The 19257-nt window shown below is 38.6% G+C and overlaps 1 protein-coding gene across 2 annotated transcripts in view; it reads left to right on the plus strand.

The window, feature by feature from the left end:
- Positions 1–590: 590 nt before the first annotated feature.
- C4BPA (complement component 4 binding protein alpha) overlaps positions 591–19257 on the plus strand; it is a 41615-nt gene continuing 22948 nt past the window's right edge. The window contains exons 1-4 of one of the 2 annotated variants that reach the window (XM_033410462.2): positions 591–755; positions 9216–9370; positions 10350–10535; positions 11232–11331. In XM_033410462.2, the coding sequence (XP_033266353.2) occupies positions 724–755; positions 9216–9370; positions 10350–10535; positions 11232–11331 (473 nt within the window). In that variant the 5' untranslated portion in view covers positions 591–723. The remainder of the gene's footprint in view (positions 756–9215; positions 9371–10349; positions 10536–11231; positions 11332–19257) is intronic. The other variant, XM_033410463.2, reaches the window with a different exon arrangement.

Consider the following 19257-nt stretch of genomic DNA (forward strand, 5'->3'; position numbering starts at 1 on the left):
TTGTGGTCCTTCTTAGGACCACATGTGATAACAAACATGGCTGGCCCTTTGTTGCATCCTTCTGAGGAACACTCAGTGATAGACCAACTTCTGGAGGTCGTGTATTTCTGGAGTACTGATCATGTGCCAAGCAACTCAGCATATTACCGGAACTCTTCACTCTCTGTACTTTCTTGGAGTGGGATGGAGACCAGTACAGGGGAAGGTCATCTGTCCCTGAACGCAAGGAAAGCCTGCTGGACCTAGAATCACAGAAAGTGGATCATTTTTGTGGACCTAGTCTGAACCCTGCAGTATCTAAGGTTTCCAGGCTAGCTGGTTTGCATCTTGTATAACCCTCTTTTGTTTATAAAAAGAAAAAAAAGAATTCTGGCGTCACATTTATATTACCTTTTCACTTAGGGGAAATGGTTGGCAGAGGAGAAAGTAAACAATTGCGACATGTTATCAAGAAAGAGGGCTAGTGAAGAGGAAGGTGATTAGATAAACACGGTTGCTTTACTTATGCTGTTAATCATTCACTGAGCCAGTAGGGAGTCTCTGCCCATCCATTTCTATTTGGCCGTCCCTGAACAGCCAACCACATGGCTGGAATTCAGGGACTTTTTGGTGGAGCAATTACTAGCCAGCTTCAGGGTGCTCTGGTAAACTCTTATCTGGGGAGGAACTAAGCCTATTACAGAACAAAGCAGTTTTGCTCACTTACACACTACCCAAGGCACGATGACAGAGTCTTCTTCCTCGGCTACCTGCAGGTCAGTGGAGTATCCAGGGCACCTTGGGGGAAAGGCTGGTAGTTTGGCCCTTTAAGGAATACAAGATTAGAAGGATAATGCAGAGACCAAACTTGGGGGTGTTTTCAACAGAAATCTTTTCAGGGATACTGCATTAGGGGACAGTGTGACTTGGAAAGTACTTTTAACCCCTACTGATCCTCAATTTTCTATTATAAATAGGGGAATAATAATGCATGCTAATAAAATACACTGAAGCAAAAAAGAAGTAAGAAGTTGCTCTTATTATTGCATCTAAAAGTTGAGTGTGTTTGTTTGTTAATCCTTTACTACCTCTCCACGTAGGGTAGCTGAGGCAGGATGTAAGCCAGATGTCCCAAAGGGAGTCACAGGAGACCTGGTTTTCAGAGTCTACATTCTGAAAATTGGTGCAATTTCCTTTAGAGATTTTATTAACCCCTCTACATCTCCTCTACCACTGATAGCAAAGACCTTTAGATTTAATCACAAGGAGGATATTGGTCAGCCTCCAGTTAGTTTCTGAAGCTAGAAGCCTTTATTGCCCTCATCTCCTTTCTCTCCCTCACTTTTTGAATCTGGCAATGTTGATTAACTTCACTTCTTGAAATTCCCTTCTCCCTTGGTTGAGCAAGACGTAGTACTTCTCTGGTTTTAGTTTTAATTCTTCAACCACCCGTCTCTTTGCTGACTGCTGTTCTGTCCCTAAATGTAGTACTAAAGGAGAATACAAAGTAGAGTGCCCAGAAGAGGAAGAAGCATCATAGAAGTTTTGTATTAAGTGTAGAGATACATTTGAATATAATATGGGTACAGAAGGAAGGAGCTGATAGAGAGAGAAAGAAATTCTAGGAAAGAAGAGAATTTTGTGGAAGCAAGTTCTTTCTGGAGTCTGAAAGTTATGTGATTGAGAGTGCAGGCGTAAGTCAGGAGACACTCCATCTGAGATTGGAGAAAAATTAATTCTTTCCAGAGGTATCTGAATTTTTAAAAAGGGAGTTTAGATAAAATAAATACATTGACTTAAAAAGTAATCTCTAATGGGAGGAGAAATTTGGAGGCTGAGGATTTTCCCAGAGCCTCTCAAATTGTACTGCCTCGGCAAGTGCCAATGGTATTTTTCATAAGAGACCCTCCATGGTGACTATAGTTCTTGAGCTGGTTTCATTTCTATATGAATTTAAAAGGTGATGATGTCATTGAAATAAGAGGGCATTTGCTAGGGAAGTCTTAGATTTTCAGTGGGCAATTACAGAATTCTAGGGTTTGTAGGGAATAGAAAGATAATCCAAGTTTAATGTCATCATTTTAAGGGTGAGAAACTGAGATCTGAGGAGCTGATGTAGCTTCTTCAAGGTCATAGAAATTGACTGGTATTGCTGGGACTCAAATTCAGGTCTCCTCAGCTCACAAGTCCTAGGCTCCATCTCCATACTCTGTGGTTTGCTGAGTCCTATGCAGGCTCTGCTGAAGGACCACAGTGGGTCATGATGATGAATTGTAAATGCTACACCTGGCCCACTGAGCCACTGCACATCCTGAGAACTAGTAAGGGAAGTCGAATCACTGAATCATCTCTTCAAAATTTATAAAGCACTTCCTACATATTATTTCATTTGGTCCTCAGTAGGTATTTAGTCATTCTCACTCTGAAGGTAAAACAAAATTAAATTTCATTTATTCATTCTCACTCTGAAGATAAAACAAAATTAAATTTCATTTATTTCACATTTATTGGATAACTATTATTATGCCAGTTAATATTGGGTTAGAAAGTGGAAGGCTGAATAAACACCTTCTTTGTCTCCAAGGGACCTATAATCTACTGCAAGAGGCAAAAGTGAATAGTTACAATACAGTGTGGTGTTACAATGAAGGTATCAGCAAAGTATTAGGGAAGCATAGCAGAGACTGATATTTCCTGAGGAGAGGGTTGGGCAGTTCTTCACCAAGGAGGTGGCATTTGATCTGGATAGTGCATCACGGGGAGGCTGGAGGTAAGAGTATCCACGCACAAGAGACATCATACGATAATGCTTGAAGGTGTTTAGAAAGTTCCAGGATATGTTTTGGGAAAGGTAAGCACTTGCATGTGGTTGAAGCACAATGTTTTAAGTGAGCAGAAGTAGAGGGAGAGTTGGGAGAGTTGTGGGGACCTAGAGAATTGGGGACCATGGATATTTTTAAGTAAATTGCTTTTTAGGAATATAACTGCATCAACATGGAAGGTGGCTTACAGTTGTTGAAGGCTTTTGCTGTGGTGGAGGCTGGGGTGAAGGGAACTAGGAGAACATAAACCAGGACTATGGAAGTGGGTATAAGAGAGAATGACAGATTCTAGTGTTGCTACAGCCAATGGGACAAGACTTGGTGACTCTGAATATGGAAAGGTGGCAAGCGAGAGGAGGCTAGGATGATTCAGGTTTCTAGTCTGGGAGACTGGATGGTGATTATTACCTTAGCTGAGACAGAAAGCAAAGGTGAAGCAGTGTTGAAAGGAAGATAGTATGTTTAGTTTGGGATATGTTGGATTCAAGGTGCCTGGGAGATACAAATGAAGCAGTTGGAAATACTGAGCTGAACCTTGAGTCGTATTATAACAAATTTTGAAAAAGGGTTTTTGTTTTGGTTTGGTTTTTGCTTAAATAAGAAATCTAAGAAGTGGTTGTCAGGAACTGGGGGGTGGGAGAAACATGGAGAGGTTGGTAAAGGGATATAAGTTTTCAGCTATAAGATGAAGAAGATTTGAGGATTTAATGTTAAACATGGTGATAACACTGTATTGTACAATTGAAATCTGCTAAGAGAGTAGAACTTAAATGTTATTTCCAGAAAAAAAAAAAGAAGATACGCTTCTATGTGGAATCTAAAACAAACAAACAACAACAGAAAACCCAGAACAAATTTATAGAAAGAGACTTGTTGTTACCAGAGGTGGAGAGTGGGGGTGGGGTGGTGGGAGGAATTGGAAGAATGTGGTCAAAAGGTACAAGCTTCCACTTATGAGATAAATAAGTGCTAGGCATGCAATGTACAACATGATGACTACAGCTAACACTGCTGCATGATATATAGGAAAGTTGTTGAGAATTAATCATGAGTTCTCATCACAAGGAAAAATTTCTCCTTTTTATTTTCTTTGTTTTCTTTTTTTAAATTTTAAGTGTTACTACATTTAAAAAAAATATATATATATATATTTATTTGACTGCATCGGGTCTTAGTTGCTGCACGGGGGATCTTTGTCTTAGTTGCTGCACGGGGCATCTTTGTTGTGGAGTGTGGGCTCAGTAGTTGCAGCACGTGGGCTCTCTAGCTGTGGTGCTCGGGCTCTGGGTGGTTGCCCCAGGGCATGTGGGATCTTAGTTCCCCAACCAGGGCGCGAACCCACATCCCCTGCATTGGAAGGAGAAGTCTTAAATGCTGGACCACCAGGGAAGTCCTCTTTGTTTTCTTTTGATTGTATCTATATGAGAAGATAGAGGTTTGCTGGACCTATTATGGTAATCATTTCACAATATGTGTAAATCAAATCTTCATGCTGTACAACTTAAACTTATGCAATGATGTATGCCAATTATTTTTCAATGAAACTGGGGGAAAAAGATAAATATGTGATGTGATGGATGTGTTAATTAATTAGATGGGGGAGCAGGGGGAAATCCTTTCATAATGTATAGGCTTGTCAAATCACCATGATGTACACTTTAAGTATCTTACAATTTAAGTATGTCTCAATAAAGCTGAAATTAAAAAAAAAAAAAAAGAAATCCAACAGTCAAAAGTTTTAATTTACATTCAGGATTTTAAGTGAAGAAGAAAGTGTAACAATTTATTTTTGGATTTGCAAAGAAAACTCACGAGTATTTATAACTTTCAAAAACAGAATAGTTGGGCTTCCCTGGTGGCGCAGTGTTTGAGAGTCCGCCTGCCAATGCAGGGGATGCGGGTTAGTACCCCGGTCCGGGAAGATCCCACATGCCGCGGAGCAGTTGAGCCCATGAGCCATGGCCGCTGAGCCTGCGCGTCCGGAGCCTGTGCTCTGCAACGGGAGAGGCCACAACAGTGAGAGGCCCACGTATGGCAAAAAAAAAAAAAAAAAAAAAAAAAAAAAACAGAATAGTTAATTTAAATATTATCCAAGACAAAAAATAATTTGCTAAGATAACCAGTCAGAATTATAGACTTTTCCAGGGTTGAAGACTATGCTCAAGTGGTAGAGAAACAATCTCCTTTGTTAGGTATAACATTTGCAGATCAATTTTATGATGTAGATATCTGCTTTTCTGTAGCTTCAGGGGAAGAGAAAAAAATTCCTTCTTATTTTGCTGAAATTTCTTTCACCGACTTTTAGAAAGATCCACAGTCATGAGGCTCAGCACAGGAATTTTCTAATTATTAACAAAAGTAAAGGAGGCAGGCCTGAATGGCTCAAAATTGACATGTGATAAGTAATAGGGCAGAGTAATTTTTTTTTTTTTTTTTTTTTTTTTTTGCGGTACGCGGGCCTCTCACTGTTGTGGCCTCTCCCGTTGTGGAGCACAGGCTCCGGACGCGCAGGCTCAGCGGCCATGGCTCACGGGCCCAACCGCTCCGCGGCATGTGGGATCTTCCCGGACCGGGGCACGAACCCATGTCCCCTGCATCGGCAGGCGGACTCTCAACCACTGCGCCACCAGGGAAGCCCCAGAGTAAGATTTTTTATTAACAACTGAGTTTATGGAACATGTATGTTTCTGCACTTATAGGAGACAACGGGGCCCAGAGGTCTGTGAGTGATTCATGGATGATGGTCAAAGTCATGGGGTGGATGAGTTCCTTATAGGAAGACATCCTGGTGAGGGAAGAATAAGCCCAGGACGGACCCCGCCGTGGGTGCCAGCTTTGCTGCTCTGGGTGCGGCACTGGGTTTCACTGTTATCACGGGCCACAGTGAAGACCTGACCAAGACTTCTGCCCCAAGTCCAGCGTGTTTTCCTCTTCACCAGGGCTTAGCTAAAGTTCCCTGGAATTGCAGCCATTATAATTTTATATCATTATGATGATGTTTTGACTCTAGGAGTTCTCATTCTGTCAGAATCACCTTCCAACACCAGTTCTGTCACCCTTTTCCTTAACGTTTCTCATGAATATTTACTATGTGCTGTCCATGCTCCAAACCAAGCCCTCTCAGCAATTCTGGGAGACATGTGTAGTTATTTTTATTTTATGAAAAAGGAAGTTGAAGCTTAGAGGAGCTCAGAGGGCTGAGTATCTTGCCCATGGGTACACAGTTCCCATGTGGTGGAACCAGGTTTGAACCTGCGTGGCCTGGGTCTGATTCCATGCCCAGGGTCTGGCCACACACTATCCTGCTGTGTCCCCAGCACTGGGTCTGTGGCCCTGTTACAAGATGTGTGATGTAAATCCCTCACCACAAGGTAGGGTCTGTACGTGTGGCTGCCTTTTCGCTCCTGTCATAACCTGTGGTGTTTGTTTATTCCTTCCCTCCTTACTATCCTATGTTTTATGGTTGATGATATGATAACTTCGGGTTAAGAATGGGGAATAGCCGAGAGTAAAATCGCTAGGGTCTGTTCTTATTAAGATGTGCCTTTTTTTTTTTTGCCGTACTCGGGCCTCTCACTGTTGTGGCCTCTCCTGTTGCGGAGCACAGGCTCCGGATGCACAGACTCAGCGGCCATGGCTCACAGGCCCAGCCGCTCCGCGGCATGTGGGATCTTCCCGGACCGGGGCACGAACCCGCGTCCCCTGCATCGGCAGGCGGACTCTCAACCACAGCGCCACCAGGGAAGCCCAAGATGTGCCTTTTTTAAAAATCAGCTAAAATCTGACCTTGACACAGCAAACACTGTAAGAATAGATATGGAACAGTGTTATTTTTCTTTAAAACATATTTTAGCACTAGGTGCTTTTGAGTGTAAATTCAACAAACATTTATTGAGCACTTTGAATGAGGCACGGCGCTAGGTACCATGTAGGGCATGATTAAGAGCCCACCTTCTGACTTCAAGGAACTTATGGTCCAGTGGGGAAGACAGACTTCAGATGTCAGTTAAGCCAAGTCAGAATCAGAGTTATAAACACTCAATTGTAATTGGAAGTTAGAGTCTGGTCTGGAGGATAGGAGGGGACATTGGAGAAGGGATGGCTACAATAAGTAGGAATTAAAGAGGAAAGTGTGAGAGGGAAGATGATACGGGCAGGGGTAGGAGGTAAGAAAGTGTTTGGAAATGTCAGGGATCCAGGGTGTCCAGACCAGCTGGATTATAACTAAAAAGTTAATCATTGGAAACCAGTTTGGTGAATGCCCATTCCTGAAGGATCAGTTCACTGAAATCGATCTGTTGAATTTATCACATTATCAATTTACTTAATGTTGTTCTAAGATATATTCATTTTGAATACATTCAATGATTATAAATATTCTTTTTGAACATAGCGAATGAATATGTTCTTTGAAGCAGCATTTTCAGTATTTTTGTTACCTGCAACTGTCTCCAGTCTCATGAGACTGCTAGCACAGAAGGAGTAGAGACTAGAGATCAGGATGGAGGTATTAGGAAAAGAGAGAGGGGGAAACAAGAAAGGGGCTCAGAACCCTGGTCCTGGCTCTTCTCAATTCATTCAGTACAAATTCTGCAAACATATTTTTAGTAACCAACGTATTTGATAAATTGTTCAACAGGTTAAACTTATTTTTTGGTGGAATTGTTCTAGTGGCCGTGTCCAGAGCTCATGGGATAGGATGTACGTGGGGTGGAGTTGCCCACAACTGACAGCAGGTGGAGGACTGAATGTGAGAACTGAGTTTTAGAAAGATAAGTTTAGATGAGTCCTTGCTCAATGAAGAAGTTGGGGCCCTACACATAGTGTGAAGGGCCACTATGAACTTTTTTCCCCTCAGTTTGGGACAGAAACATCTTTGAGGGAAATATTGAGGGGACTCCCTTTATCTAAATGGATATGCAATTAGTATGAATTATGGACACATGTGGAGCGTAAGAATCGTGTGGATCTAACAGAAATATCAGAATAAAAGATGAAGTTTAATATTTCATTGGGACTTAACTTCATATATTCCTTTGAGGACAGAGACTATTTCTAATGTAAATTTAAGGTATACTGTTTATTTCCAATGGGAACAGGAGTGTGGTGAAGAGAAAAACATCCTTCATGATTTTGCTTTAAATATGTCTTTAAATAGTCTGATTAAGTAATGAAAGTACATTTGTCCCATATATTTTTATTTTTGTTTATATATCTATATATATCTACATATATCTATATCTATAGATAAAACGATTTTTTTCCAAAACTGCAAATTGCTTGGTTTATTGCCTTGGTTGACAGTTGTCATGAGGAACTCCCAACGTTATACATACTGATCCAACTCTTTTTCTCTATCTTATCATTTTCTGCTTTAAAACATTTTTTTGAACTATTATTATTTTAATTAAAAAAATATTTTTGGCTGCATTTGGTCTTTGTTGCTGCGTGTGGGCTTTCTCTAGTTGCGGCAAGTGGGGGCTACTCTTCTTTGTGGTGTGCAGGCTTCTCATTGTGGTGGCTTCTCTTGTTGTGGAGCATGGGCTGTAGGCACACGGGCTTCAGTAGTTGTGGCACACGGGCTCAGTAGTTATGGCTCGCAGGCTCTAGAGCATGGGCTCAGTAGTTGTGATACACGGGCTTAGTTGCTCCATGGCATGTGGGATCTTCCTGGACCAGGGATCTAGTCCGTGTCCCCTGCGTTGGCAGGAGGATTCTTAACCACTGCACCACCAGGGAAGTCCTGTTTTGTTTTGTTTTACATTTGTTTCCTTTTCTCTAACTCCTCTGCTGTTTCCTTGGTCAGATCATCTTTGTGGCTCACCTGGCCAATCACAATTGTCTTCTTAATCAACCTCTCCATTTCTCCTCTCTGTTCACTTCAATCTATCATGTATGCATCCACTCTAGTGATCTTAAAGCACAATAATGTGTCACTCTAAGGACATATTAAAAACAAATAAAGCAAAACCAAAATCTAAACAACAAACAATGGCTCTTACTCCCGAAAGAATAGTGTCCATAAGTTCCTAACCTTGGCCCTTACAACCCATTCAGACACACCTATGAGCTGCCTCCTACTTAACAACCATCTCCAACACCTTACTTTGCAGCCAAATTGTAGTGTTATCTACTGCTCCCCCAATTTGCCCTGCATCCATTTTCTAACATTTACAGCATACCTGACTCAGATTCAGCCACCTACCATCTCTCCACTTGGAATTAATCTCTCTTAAGAGCAGAGTGCTTCTGCAGAGGTTAACACCCACTGTTTTGTGTTGTAACATTTATGCGCCTATCTTTTCTTTCACTCTAGGCTGTAATTTCTTCAAGACATGGATCCCATAGTATTGATCCTAGTGCTTTATGACAAACAGGAATTCAATGATTGTTTATTAAATTGAGTTCTTTCAGCAGAAAAGTGTCAGCGAAGCAACAGAGAGCTCCAGTTATGATCCTTCATAGAAAGGGGACAATGGCATCTTGGCCTTTCTCTGGGCCCTGGAGAGTCTCTGATCCAATTCTGTTCCAAGTGACCTTGGTTGCTGCTCTGTTGGCTACTGTTCTTGGTGAGTAATAGGGAGACAAGTTCAGATTGTCAACAAACATTCAAGATCATCTACTCATTCACTTTCAAGACTAGCGGAGAGCTGATTAAGCTTTTAGCAGAAATCCAGCTTCAGCAACAAAGGGTTTATTTGATCAGAAGTTTGGAATTTACTTGGAATTCTGAACTTAAGGGGATTTGGAATTATTTAGAATATAAGGGGAATTTGCTTTACCCATAAAAGAGTCCATTTTATAGACATTTTCCGTTAGAATTTCTTCTCCAGGAATTTCCAAAACTATTTGTCCCCAACCAAGACTTGAAACAAATCTGTATTATCTGTCAGCCTGACTAAACAATCTTCACTGTCTGTGGGTTTATCCAGAATGGACAGGGGAAGTATATTATTCTACTGTGGCTCCTGAAAGGTAAATCAGCCCTATATTTCATTCTTGCAGGCAAAGCAGGATGAAGATTTTTATGCTTCAAGGGCTCTATACGTCTCCCTTCAGATCACTCAAAATCCAAAGGGTACAAAAAAGTACAAATGAGAGATGTTATTCTCATCCTTCTCCCAGCCACCCAGTTTCTGTTCCCTGAGTCAACCTATGTTACATAATGTTATTATTAATGAAATAATGTTTCTGTTGAAGGAAATTGTAGGACTTCTGGATTTGCATGGATATATCTGAGTCAGCAGATATGGGGAAACTGATAGGCTGATGAAATCATGTCTGCCATCCTTTTAAGTTAAATCATCTCATTTACAGGAGAGAAGGGGTGAAAAATTTATGGCTTTTATCAGGATCATTGTCATTAATCAACAAACATGTATTACTAATTATTCACTGGATTCACTGAACAGTGGGGATAATAGGAGTTACTATTTTTCTTGATTAGAGAAGAAAAGAATGGTTCCTGCTCTAAAGTAATGCTACTGAAATTTTAAGATGCTGTGTCCCAAGCTATAACTTTTGGTGTTTTGTCATTTTGGTGTCCAGGCAATTGTGGTCCTCCACCTTATTTACAATTTGCTTCTCCAATAAATGAGTTGAATGAGACAGAGTTCGAAACTGGAACTACTCTGAAATACAGCTGCCGCCCTGGCTACAGTAGGACAAGTTCAAGAAGTCATGGTGTTACCTGTGACTCAACAGGCAGTTGGAAATACAGGGAATTCTGTGTCAGTAAGTATGAACATTTATTTTTCTTATTTGTGCTTTTTACTTCTTTGCAAATTTATCTCAGGAACTAAGCTTTATGAATGCAAATGAGTGTCTTGGGTCACTAAGAAACAATTTGGTTTGTCAGTTACTGATTTCAATGTACACATGTGTGCCACTTTTTGAAAAACATAAACAAACAAATGAATAAAACAAAAAAATTGGGAGCCACCTAGTTGCATTGGAAAATGTCTATCCTTTACAATATATTCAGTAAGAAATTTTTTTTGGAAGTGAACTACAAATTCAATTTTAGTACGTTGAAAACTAGATTCACTCTATAAAATTATAAAAAGTTATGTTGCTAGAAAATGGCAATGCAGTTTTCAAAGAAACCTCACCCCAAATATGTGCTGTGTTTGGAAGAAGATGCTGTGATTCACTTAGTTGAGAATAAATTCTGTGATGTTTTTCCAGTAGTAGGGGTATACACACACAATCTATACTTTTTTTGTTTCTTTTGTGACCAAGGACATGCATTTTGAGTGGCTTAAGTTCAAAGTACACACTGGAGATGTAGAATGGAGCTTAGCTCCCTGGTCAGTGTGTTAAATCCTGGGCCATAGACTTTATTACCACAGTGATCCATCAGCTCTCTTTTCAAATGCCATATCCATGAATACATGTAATCACTAATCATCATTTTAATTTTTCTCTCAGAGAAACGATGCGGAAACCCAGGAGAATTACTTAACGGGCAAGTGACAGCTAAGACAGATTACTCTTTTGGATCACAAATAGAATTCAGCTGTTCAGAAGGGTGAGTGAGAGGCAAGCTAGAGACGATACTTTTCTTTTAAATTAATTTTTAAAAAATAGCTAATGTATTCATATATTAAAAAAAAGATGTAAAAAGGTATACATTGAGAATTCTCACTTCCAGTCCATTGCCATTGCACCATTCCTTTCCATCCTTAAACAGGGATCCACCTTTACTGGCTTCTTATGTACCTTTTCAGTGTTTACTTTTACATATACAAGCTAAGAAATTAGTATATATTTTTATTTTGCACCATTCCAATAAGAAAAGTAGTTTTGAATCTTGCTTTATTTTTTACTTACCAATATAAACAGGAGATATCTCTATGTTTGTGCACAGAGAGGTCTCTCATTAATTCCCTTTTACAACTGCATAGAATTTTATTGTGTGATGTATCATGGATTAGTAATCTCTTTGATGGATCCATGAATATTTCCAATCTTTTGCTGTTCTAACCTATGCTCTAATACATAACCTTGTACATATAAGTCATATCTGTAGGGTAAATTCTCAAGGTGGGATTCCTGGGTCAAAGAATACACATATTTGAAAATTTGAAAGTTATTTCCAAATTGCTCTCTGTAGGAGTTACATGGTTTTACAGAGTATACAAATGTCTGTCTCTCTATAAACTTTCCAACTAAGTGTGCTGTCAAACTTTCAAACCTTGTAAAAATTTTGAAAAATTTCCTATTTTAGAGGTAACAATGAAATCTTACTATAGTTTAAATGTATACTTCACTTATTCTGAGTAAAATTGAGCATATTTTAATATGTTCAAGAGATGTTTACACTTATTGTGAATAAATATTTGTGAATTACTTGGCATGTACTTTGCCTCTTTTTTCTATTAACCTGTTGACCATTTTATTCTTAATTTCTAAGCTATATACATACACATATTCACATGAATCTATGTGTATTAGGGTTTAGACCTTGTTTCTTATATGAGCTGCAACTTTTCCCCCAAGTATATTATTTTTCTTTTGACTTGGCTTTGGTACGTTTTTTCTTGAAGAGAAATTTCTTTATGTTGTCAAATTTATCAGTCTTCCTTTTAAAAAGGCTTCTGAATTTCAGGTCTTAATTTAAAAGGTCTTCCCAAATACAAGATTTTGAACTATTTGCCTAGATTTCTTCTACTACTTTTTATGCTTTCATATTTATTAATATTTAAAGCTTTGATTCATTTGGAGTCATTATAGAGTATACAGTATGAGGTACATGTCCCAGTCTGTATTTTTCCATATGGCTTTCCTATTATCCATACATTATTTGTTAAAAAGTCTATCTTCAATTTACTGATAGGAGAGTGTTTTTTGATACTATATGAAATTCTTATATATATCTGGGTTTATTTCTGGACTTTCTATTCAATGCTGTTGTTTTGCCTATACATTAATATACACATTTCACAGTCATCTACTTACTGATGTTTTATAATATACTTTAATAATAATATGGGTAGTCCTATCTTATTACCTTTCTTTTCTAGGATTTTCCTGACAATATGTATTTGTATATTTTTCTATGTGAACTTTAAAGTTAGGCATATTTAAAAATCAGTGTTGGACATGGAGGCTAAACAATACATTGCTAAATAAACAAGAGATCACTGAAGAAATCAAAGAGGAAATCAAAAAATACTTAGAGACAAATTACAATGAAAAAACAACGATCCAAAACCTGTGGAATGCAGCAAAAGCAGTTCTAAGAGGGAAGCTTATAGCAATACAAGCCTACATCAAGAAACAAGACAAGTTTCAAATAAACAGTCTAACATTACACCTAAAGGAGCTAGAGAAAGAAGAACAAACAAAACCCAAAGTTAGCAGAAGGAAAGAAATAAAGATCAGAGCAGAAAAAATGATATAGAACAAAGAAAACAATAGCAAGGATCAATAAAACTAAAAGCTGGTTCTTTGAGAAGATAAACTAAATTGATAAACCATTAGCCAGGCTCATCAAGAAAAAGAGGGAGAGGACTCAAATCAATAAAATTAGAAATGAAAAAGGAGAAGTTACAACAGACACCACAGAAATACAAAGCATCCTAAGAGACTACTACAAGCAACTCTATGCCAATAAAATGGACAACCTGGAAGAAATGGACAAATTCTTAGAAAGGTATAAACTTCCAAGACTGAACCAGGAAGAAATAGAAAATATGAACAGACCAATCACAAGCACTGAAATTGAAACTATGATTAAAAATCTTCCAACAAACAAAAGTCCAGGACCAGATGGTTTCACAGATGAATTCTATCAAACATTTAGAGAAGAGCTAACACCCATCCTTCTCAAACTCTTCCAAAAACCTGCAGAGGAAGGAACACTCCCAAACTCATTCTATGAGGCCACCATCACCCTGATACCCAAACCGGACAAAAATACTACAAAAAAAGGAAATTACAAACTAATGTCACTGATGAATATAGATGCAAAAATTCTCAACAAGATACTAGCAAACAGAATCCAACAACACATTAAAAGGATCATACACCATGACCAAGTGGGATTTATCTCAGGGATACAAAGATTCTTCAATATATGAAAATCAATCAATGTGATACACCATATTAACAAACTGAAGAAGAAAAACCATATGATCATCTCAATAGATGCAGAAAAAGCTTTTGACAAAATTTAACACCCATTTATGATAAAAACTCTCCAGAAAGTGGGCATAGAGGGAACCTACCGCAACATAATAAAGGCCATATATGACAAACTCACAGCAAACATCATTCTCAATGGTGAAAAACTGAAAGCATTTCCTAGAAGGTCAGAAATAGACAAGGATATCCACTCTCGCCACTATTATTCAACATAGTTTTGGAAGTCCTAGCCACGGCAATCAGAGAAGAAAAAGAAATAAAAGGAATACAAATTGGAAAAGAAGAAGTAAAACTGCCACTGTTTGCAGATGACATAATACTCTACATAGAGAACCCTAAAGATGCCACCAGAAAACTTCTAGAGCTAATCAATGAATTTGGTAAGTTTGCAAGATACAAAATTAATGCACAGTAATCTCTTGCATTCCTATACACTTATGATGAAAAATCAGAAAGAGAAATTAAGGAAAAAATCCCATTTACCATTGCAACAAAAAGAATAAAATACCTAGGAATAAACCTACCTCGGGAGACAAAAGATCTGTATGCAGAAATCTATAAGACACTGATGAAAGAAAGTAAAGATGATACTAACAGATGGAGAGATATACCATGTTCTTGGATTGGAAGAATCAATATTGTGAAGATGACTGTACTACCCAAAGCAATCTACAGATTCAGTGCAATTCCTATCAAATTACCAACGGCATTTTTTACAGAACTAGAACAAAAAGTCTTAAAATTTGTATGGAGACACAAAAGACCCCGAACAGTCAAAGCAGTCTTGAGGGAAAAAAATGGAGCTGGAGGAATCAGACTCCCTGACTTTAGACTATATTACAAAGCTACAGTGATCAAGACAATATGGTACTGGCACAAAAACCAAAATATTGATCAATGGAAGAAGATAGAAAGCCCAGAGATAAACCCACGCACCCATGGTCAACTAATCTATGACAAAGGAGGCAGTAATGTACAGTGGAGAAAGGACAGCCTCTTCAATAAGTGGTGCTGGGAAAACTGGACAGCTACATGTAAAAGAATGAAATTAGAACACTCCCTAACACCATACACAAAAATAAACTCAAAATGGATTTGAGACCTAAATGTGGGATCAGACACTACAAAACTCTTATAGGAAAACATAGGAAGAACACTCTTTGACATAAATCACAGCAAGATCTTTTTTGATCCACCTCCTAGAGAAATGGAAATAAAAGCAAAAATAAACAAATGGGACCTATGAAACTTCAAAGCTTTTGCACAGCAAAGGAAACCATAATCAAGATGAAAAGACAACCCTCAGAATGGGAGAAAATATTTACAAACGAATCAACAGACAAAGGATTAATCTCCAAAATATATAAACAGCTCATGCAGCTTAATATTAAAAAAACAAACAACCCAATAAAAAAAGTGGCAGAAGATGTAAATAGACATTTCTCCAAAGAGGACATACAGATGGCCGAGAAACACATGAAAAGCTGCTCAGCATCACTAATTATTAGAGAAATACAAATCAAAACTACAATGAAGTATCACCTCACACCAGTTAGAATGGGCATCATCAGAAAATCTGCCAACAAGAAATGCTGGAGATGGTGTGGAGAAAAGGGAACCCTCTTGCACTGTTGGTGGGAATGTAAATTGATACAGCCACTATGGAGAACATTATGGAGCTTCCATAAAAAACTAAAAATAGAATTACCATATGACCCAGCAATCCCACTACTGGGCATATACCCAGAGAATACCATAATTCATAAAGACATATGCACCCCAGTGTTCATTGCAGCACTATTTACAATAGCCAGGTCATGGAAGCAACCTAAATGCCCATCAACAGATGAATGGATAAAGAAGATGTGGTACATATATACAGTGGAATATTACTCAGCCATAAAAAGGAACAAAAGTGGGTCATTTGTAGAGGCATGGATGGACCTAGAGACTGTCGTACAGAGTGAAATAAGTCAGAAAGAGAAAAACTAATATCACATATTAATGCATATATGTGGAACCTAGAAAAATGGTATAGATGAACTGGTTTGCAGGGCAGAAATAGAGACACAGATGTAGAGAACAACCGTATGGATACCAAGGGGGGAAACTGGTCGGGGGTGGTGGTAGCGTGATGAATTGGGAGATTAGGATTGACATATATACACTAATATGTATAAAATGGATAACTAATAAGAACCTGCTGTATAAAAAATAGATTAAATTAAATTAGAATAAAAGAAAAAAAATCAGTGTTGGATTAGCTTTTAACTTAATTTTAGGAGAATAGATTTTTTTTTGCAGTACACGGGCCTCTCACTGTTGTGGCCTCTCCCATTGTGGAGCACAGGCTCCGGACGCGCAGGCTCAGCAGCCATGGCTCATACGCCCAGCCGCTCCACGGCATGTGGGATCTTCCTAGACCGGGGCACGAACTCGTGTCCCCTGCATCGACAGGTGGACTCCCAGCCACTGCACCACCAGGAAAGCCCGATTTTTTTTTTTTTTTTTTTTTTTTTAATGTTGAGTCTCCCTAGACAAGAATATGTTACTGTAGGGAAGGGAAAACTTTCCCTTTGCCCTCTTAGGGTCTCTGACTAGGCTTGAGAATTAAATTAACATAGATTAATAGGAGAAAAGTATATCAATCTTACTTTTATACGTACATGGGAGCCTTCACAGGAAAATGAAGAACCTCAAAGTGGTTAGGCCTAAGTGCTTCTATATTAGATTGGTGAAAGAATAGTAATTGTGGAAAAGTATCAAAATATATAGGGAGGCTAAAGGGAGATAAGCATTATTTTTAACAAGGCCTTCAGTACAGATTTCTCTGTGAAATCAATACTCCATCTCTGGTGATAAAAATGTTCTTTCCTCCTGGTATAGAAAAGGCATCTTTCACTTGGGAGTTTGATCTGCTTTCAGGAAGAAAAGGGGAGGTCAGGAACCTCTTCTTGCATCTGCTGATTTTCAGGTGTCTTTAGCTGAAAATAATCCTGATGCCAAAGTGGCCTATTTTGGGGTGGCATGTTCTGCCCCATTCATTTTAGTGTTTTTCTCTTGTTTCTTCAGGAATGTTTCAACATTATCTTAACATAGATTTTGCATTTCTTGAAGTGTTTAAACCTAGGCATTTTATTTTTGCTATTTTAAATTGGGTCTTTTCATCCATTAAATATTCTAACATTTTATATATATATATATATATATATATACACTATTGATTTCTGCATGTTAACTTTCTGAATTCTTTTATTATTTATAATAGTCTTACAGTTGAATTCTCTTGGGATTACCCAGTTTGTAATCATATCCTCTGCCAATAGTGATTATTTTACCTCTTACTTTCCATTTTTTATGTTTCTTTTATTTTAATTTATTTTTCTTGTCTATTTATATCAGTTAGTTATATTAGTCAGGACTCATTCAGAGAAATATAAATAATATTATATCTGTTTCATATATAAATGTATATAAAAAAACCAACCAGTTAGGGTTAGGGTTAGGGTTATATATACATAAATATAAAATAAGGGATTTACTACAGGAATCTGACTTGATACAGTACTGGCAGCTGGTGAAACAGTGTAGAGGAGGCTGTTTCTTCTATGTTTGCTAACGTGGCCTGAGGTCCGCAGGGCAGGCAGTCAAAAAGGGAAGGTGAATGTGAAGTGGGAGAAGCAAAACCAAAATGGGACCCACATGGTTGAGTGGAGTATAGACTGGAAGTCACAGTATGGATTAGAGTATACCCATGAGTATTGACTGGGGTTCACGTTGTTCTTTCACTGCCTCTTAGCCTTCAGCTTCAAAGATGGGTATGTCTTGTAGAAGCTGTTGCCCTTCCCCACAGTGCTAATGTACTTGGATCAGGAGTTGGAGTACATGAAGGAGGACATCCTCCAGGAGCTGGGTTTGCTGTAGTCCTGGCTGTGCCCAATGCCAACAAGGTGATAGCACAGAGAAGCAACAATATGTGTGAACTGCAGTCATGTCTTGTGCTCTGCTCTGATCTTTCAAGCATATACAGAACTTGGGTATTAATTCACTTCCATCATCTCTTATGGACAACACTAACTTGGTGCTATGCATGGAAGAAAATTCTGGAAAAAGTAATTTCTGCTTAGTTAAGTTGACATAATTTGAATCTACCAGGGTCCATCCCTTGTCAAATTTGGTATTTATACACACTTGTTTTAACCATACTTAGCTTAACTTCCAGATAAAAGCAATAGCAAAATTATGCTTCCAACTTACATAATGTAACTATACCTCATAAAACTGAAAACATGCTAACTCTCTCCCCCAAAGATGATCCTCTTTAAGCAAAGTCATACCTCCCCTTTGATATCCTGTAATTTAAATACTGAGATATAAGCTAAACTACTATTAACGCATCTTGTTTAGATGTTAGAGGAATGAAAAAATAAAGAGAAAAAATTTAATTTAGACCAAATCTATTCATATGAAAATAAGAAAGAAATGTTTATAACTATTATGGTTCTTATTTCTGCAACTGGTCATGTGGTTGTAGTTAGTATTTATAACTACCTGCTTCTATTACTCATTCCATGTCCACTTTACCCTCAGTAACCACTTCATCTGATCGTGGTTCCTTGCGTAATGGGATCACCTGAACTTTTTTTTTTTTTCGGTACGCGGGCCTCTCACTGCTGTGGCCTCTCCCGTTGCGGAGCACAGGCTCCAGACGTGCAGGCTCAGCGGCCATGGCTCACGGGCCCAGCCGCTCCGCGGCATGTGGGATCATCCCGGACCGGGGCATGAACCCTTGTCCCCTGCATCGGCAGGCGGACCCTCAACCACTGCACCACCAGGGAAGCCCTGAACTTTTATTCTTGAAGGGTCTGGGCCATTAGCAGTCCTGCCTGTATTGGGTTGTTATAGTTTTCATTGACTTTAATTAGAGGGCATGAAAATAGTGCAAAAAGGTGCCCAGGAAATCTCCCTGCATTCCAGACGTATACATCATCACCATTGTTGCTTTTAAGCAACCCAATTTCCCATGGCTAATCAGGATTAATCACCTCAGTCAGGAAAGTAACACCCTTCTTTGTCTGTTTATTCATTTGCTTGAGGAACCAGACTTGAGACCCAAATTCAAGTTTAATTTGCCAGGTAATTTGCCAGATAAAATACAGGATTCCTGGTTTAATTCTAGTGCAAGTATGTCCCATGCAATACTTGGGGCATGCTTATATTAAAAAATGTTTATTGTTTACCTGAAATTCATGTTTAACTAGGCATCCTGGTTATTTATTTGCTAAATTGAGCAACCTTAGTTTAATGG

Source organism: Orcinus orca, chromosome 1 (genome assembly GCF_937001465.1).
Source record: "Orcinus orca chromosome 1, mOrcOrc1.1, whole genome shotgun sequence".
Taxonomy (NCBI): Eukaryota; Metazoa; Chordata; class Mammalia; order Artiodactyla; family Delphinidae; genus Orcinus; species Orcinus orca.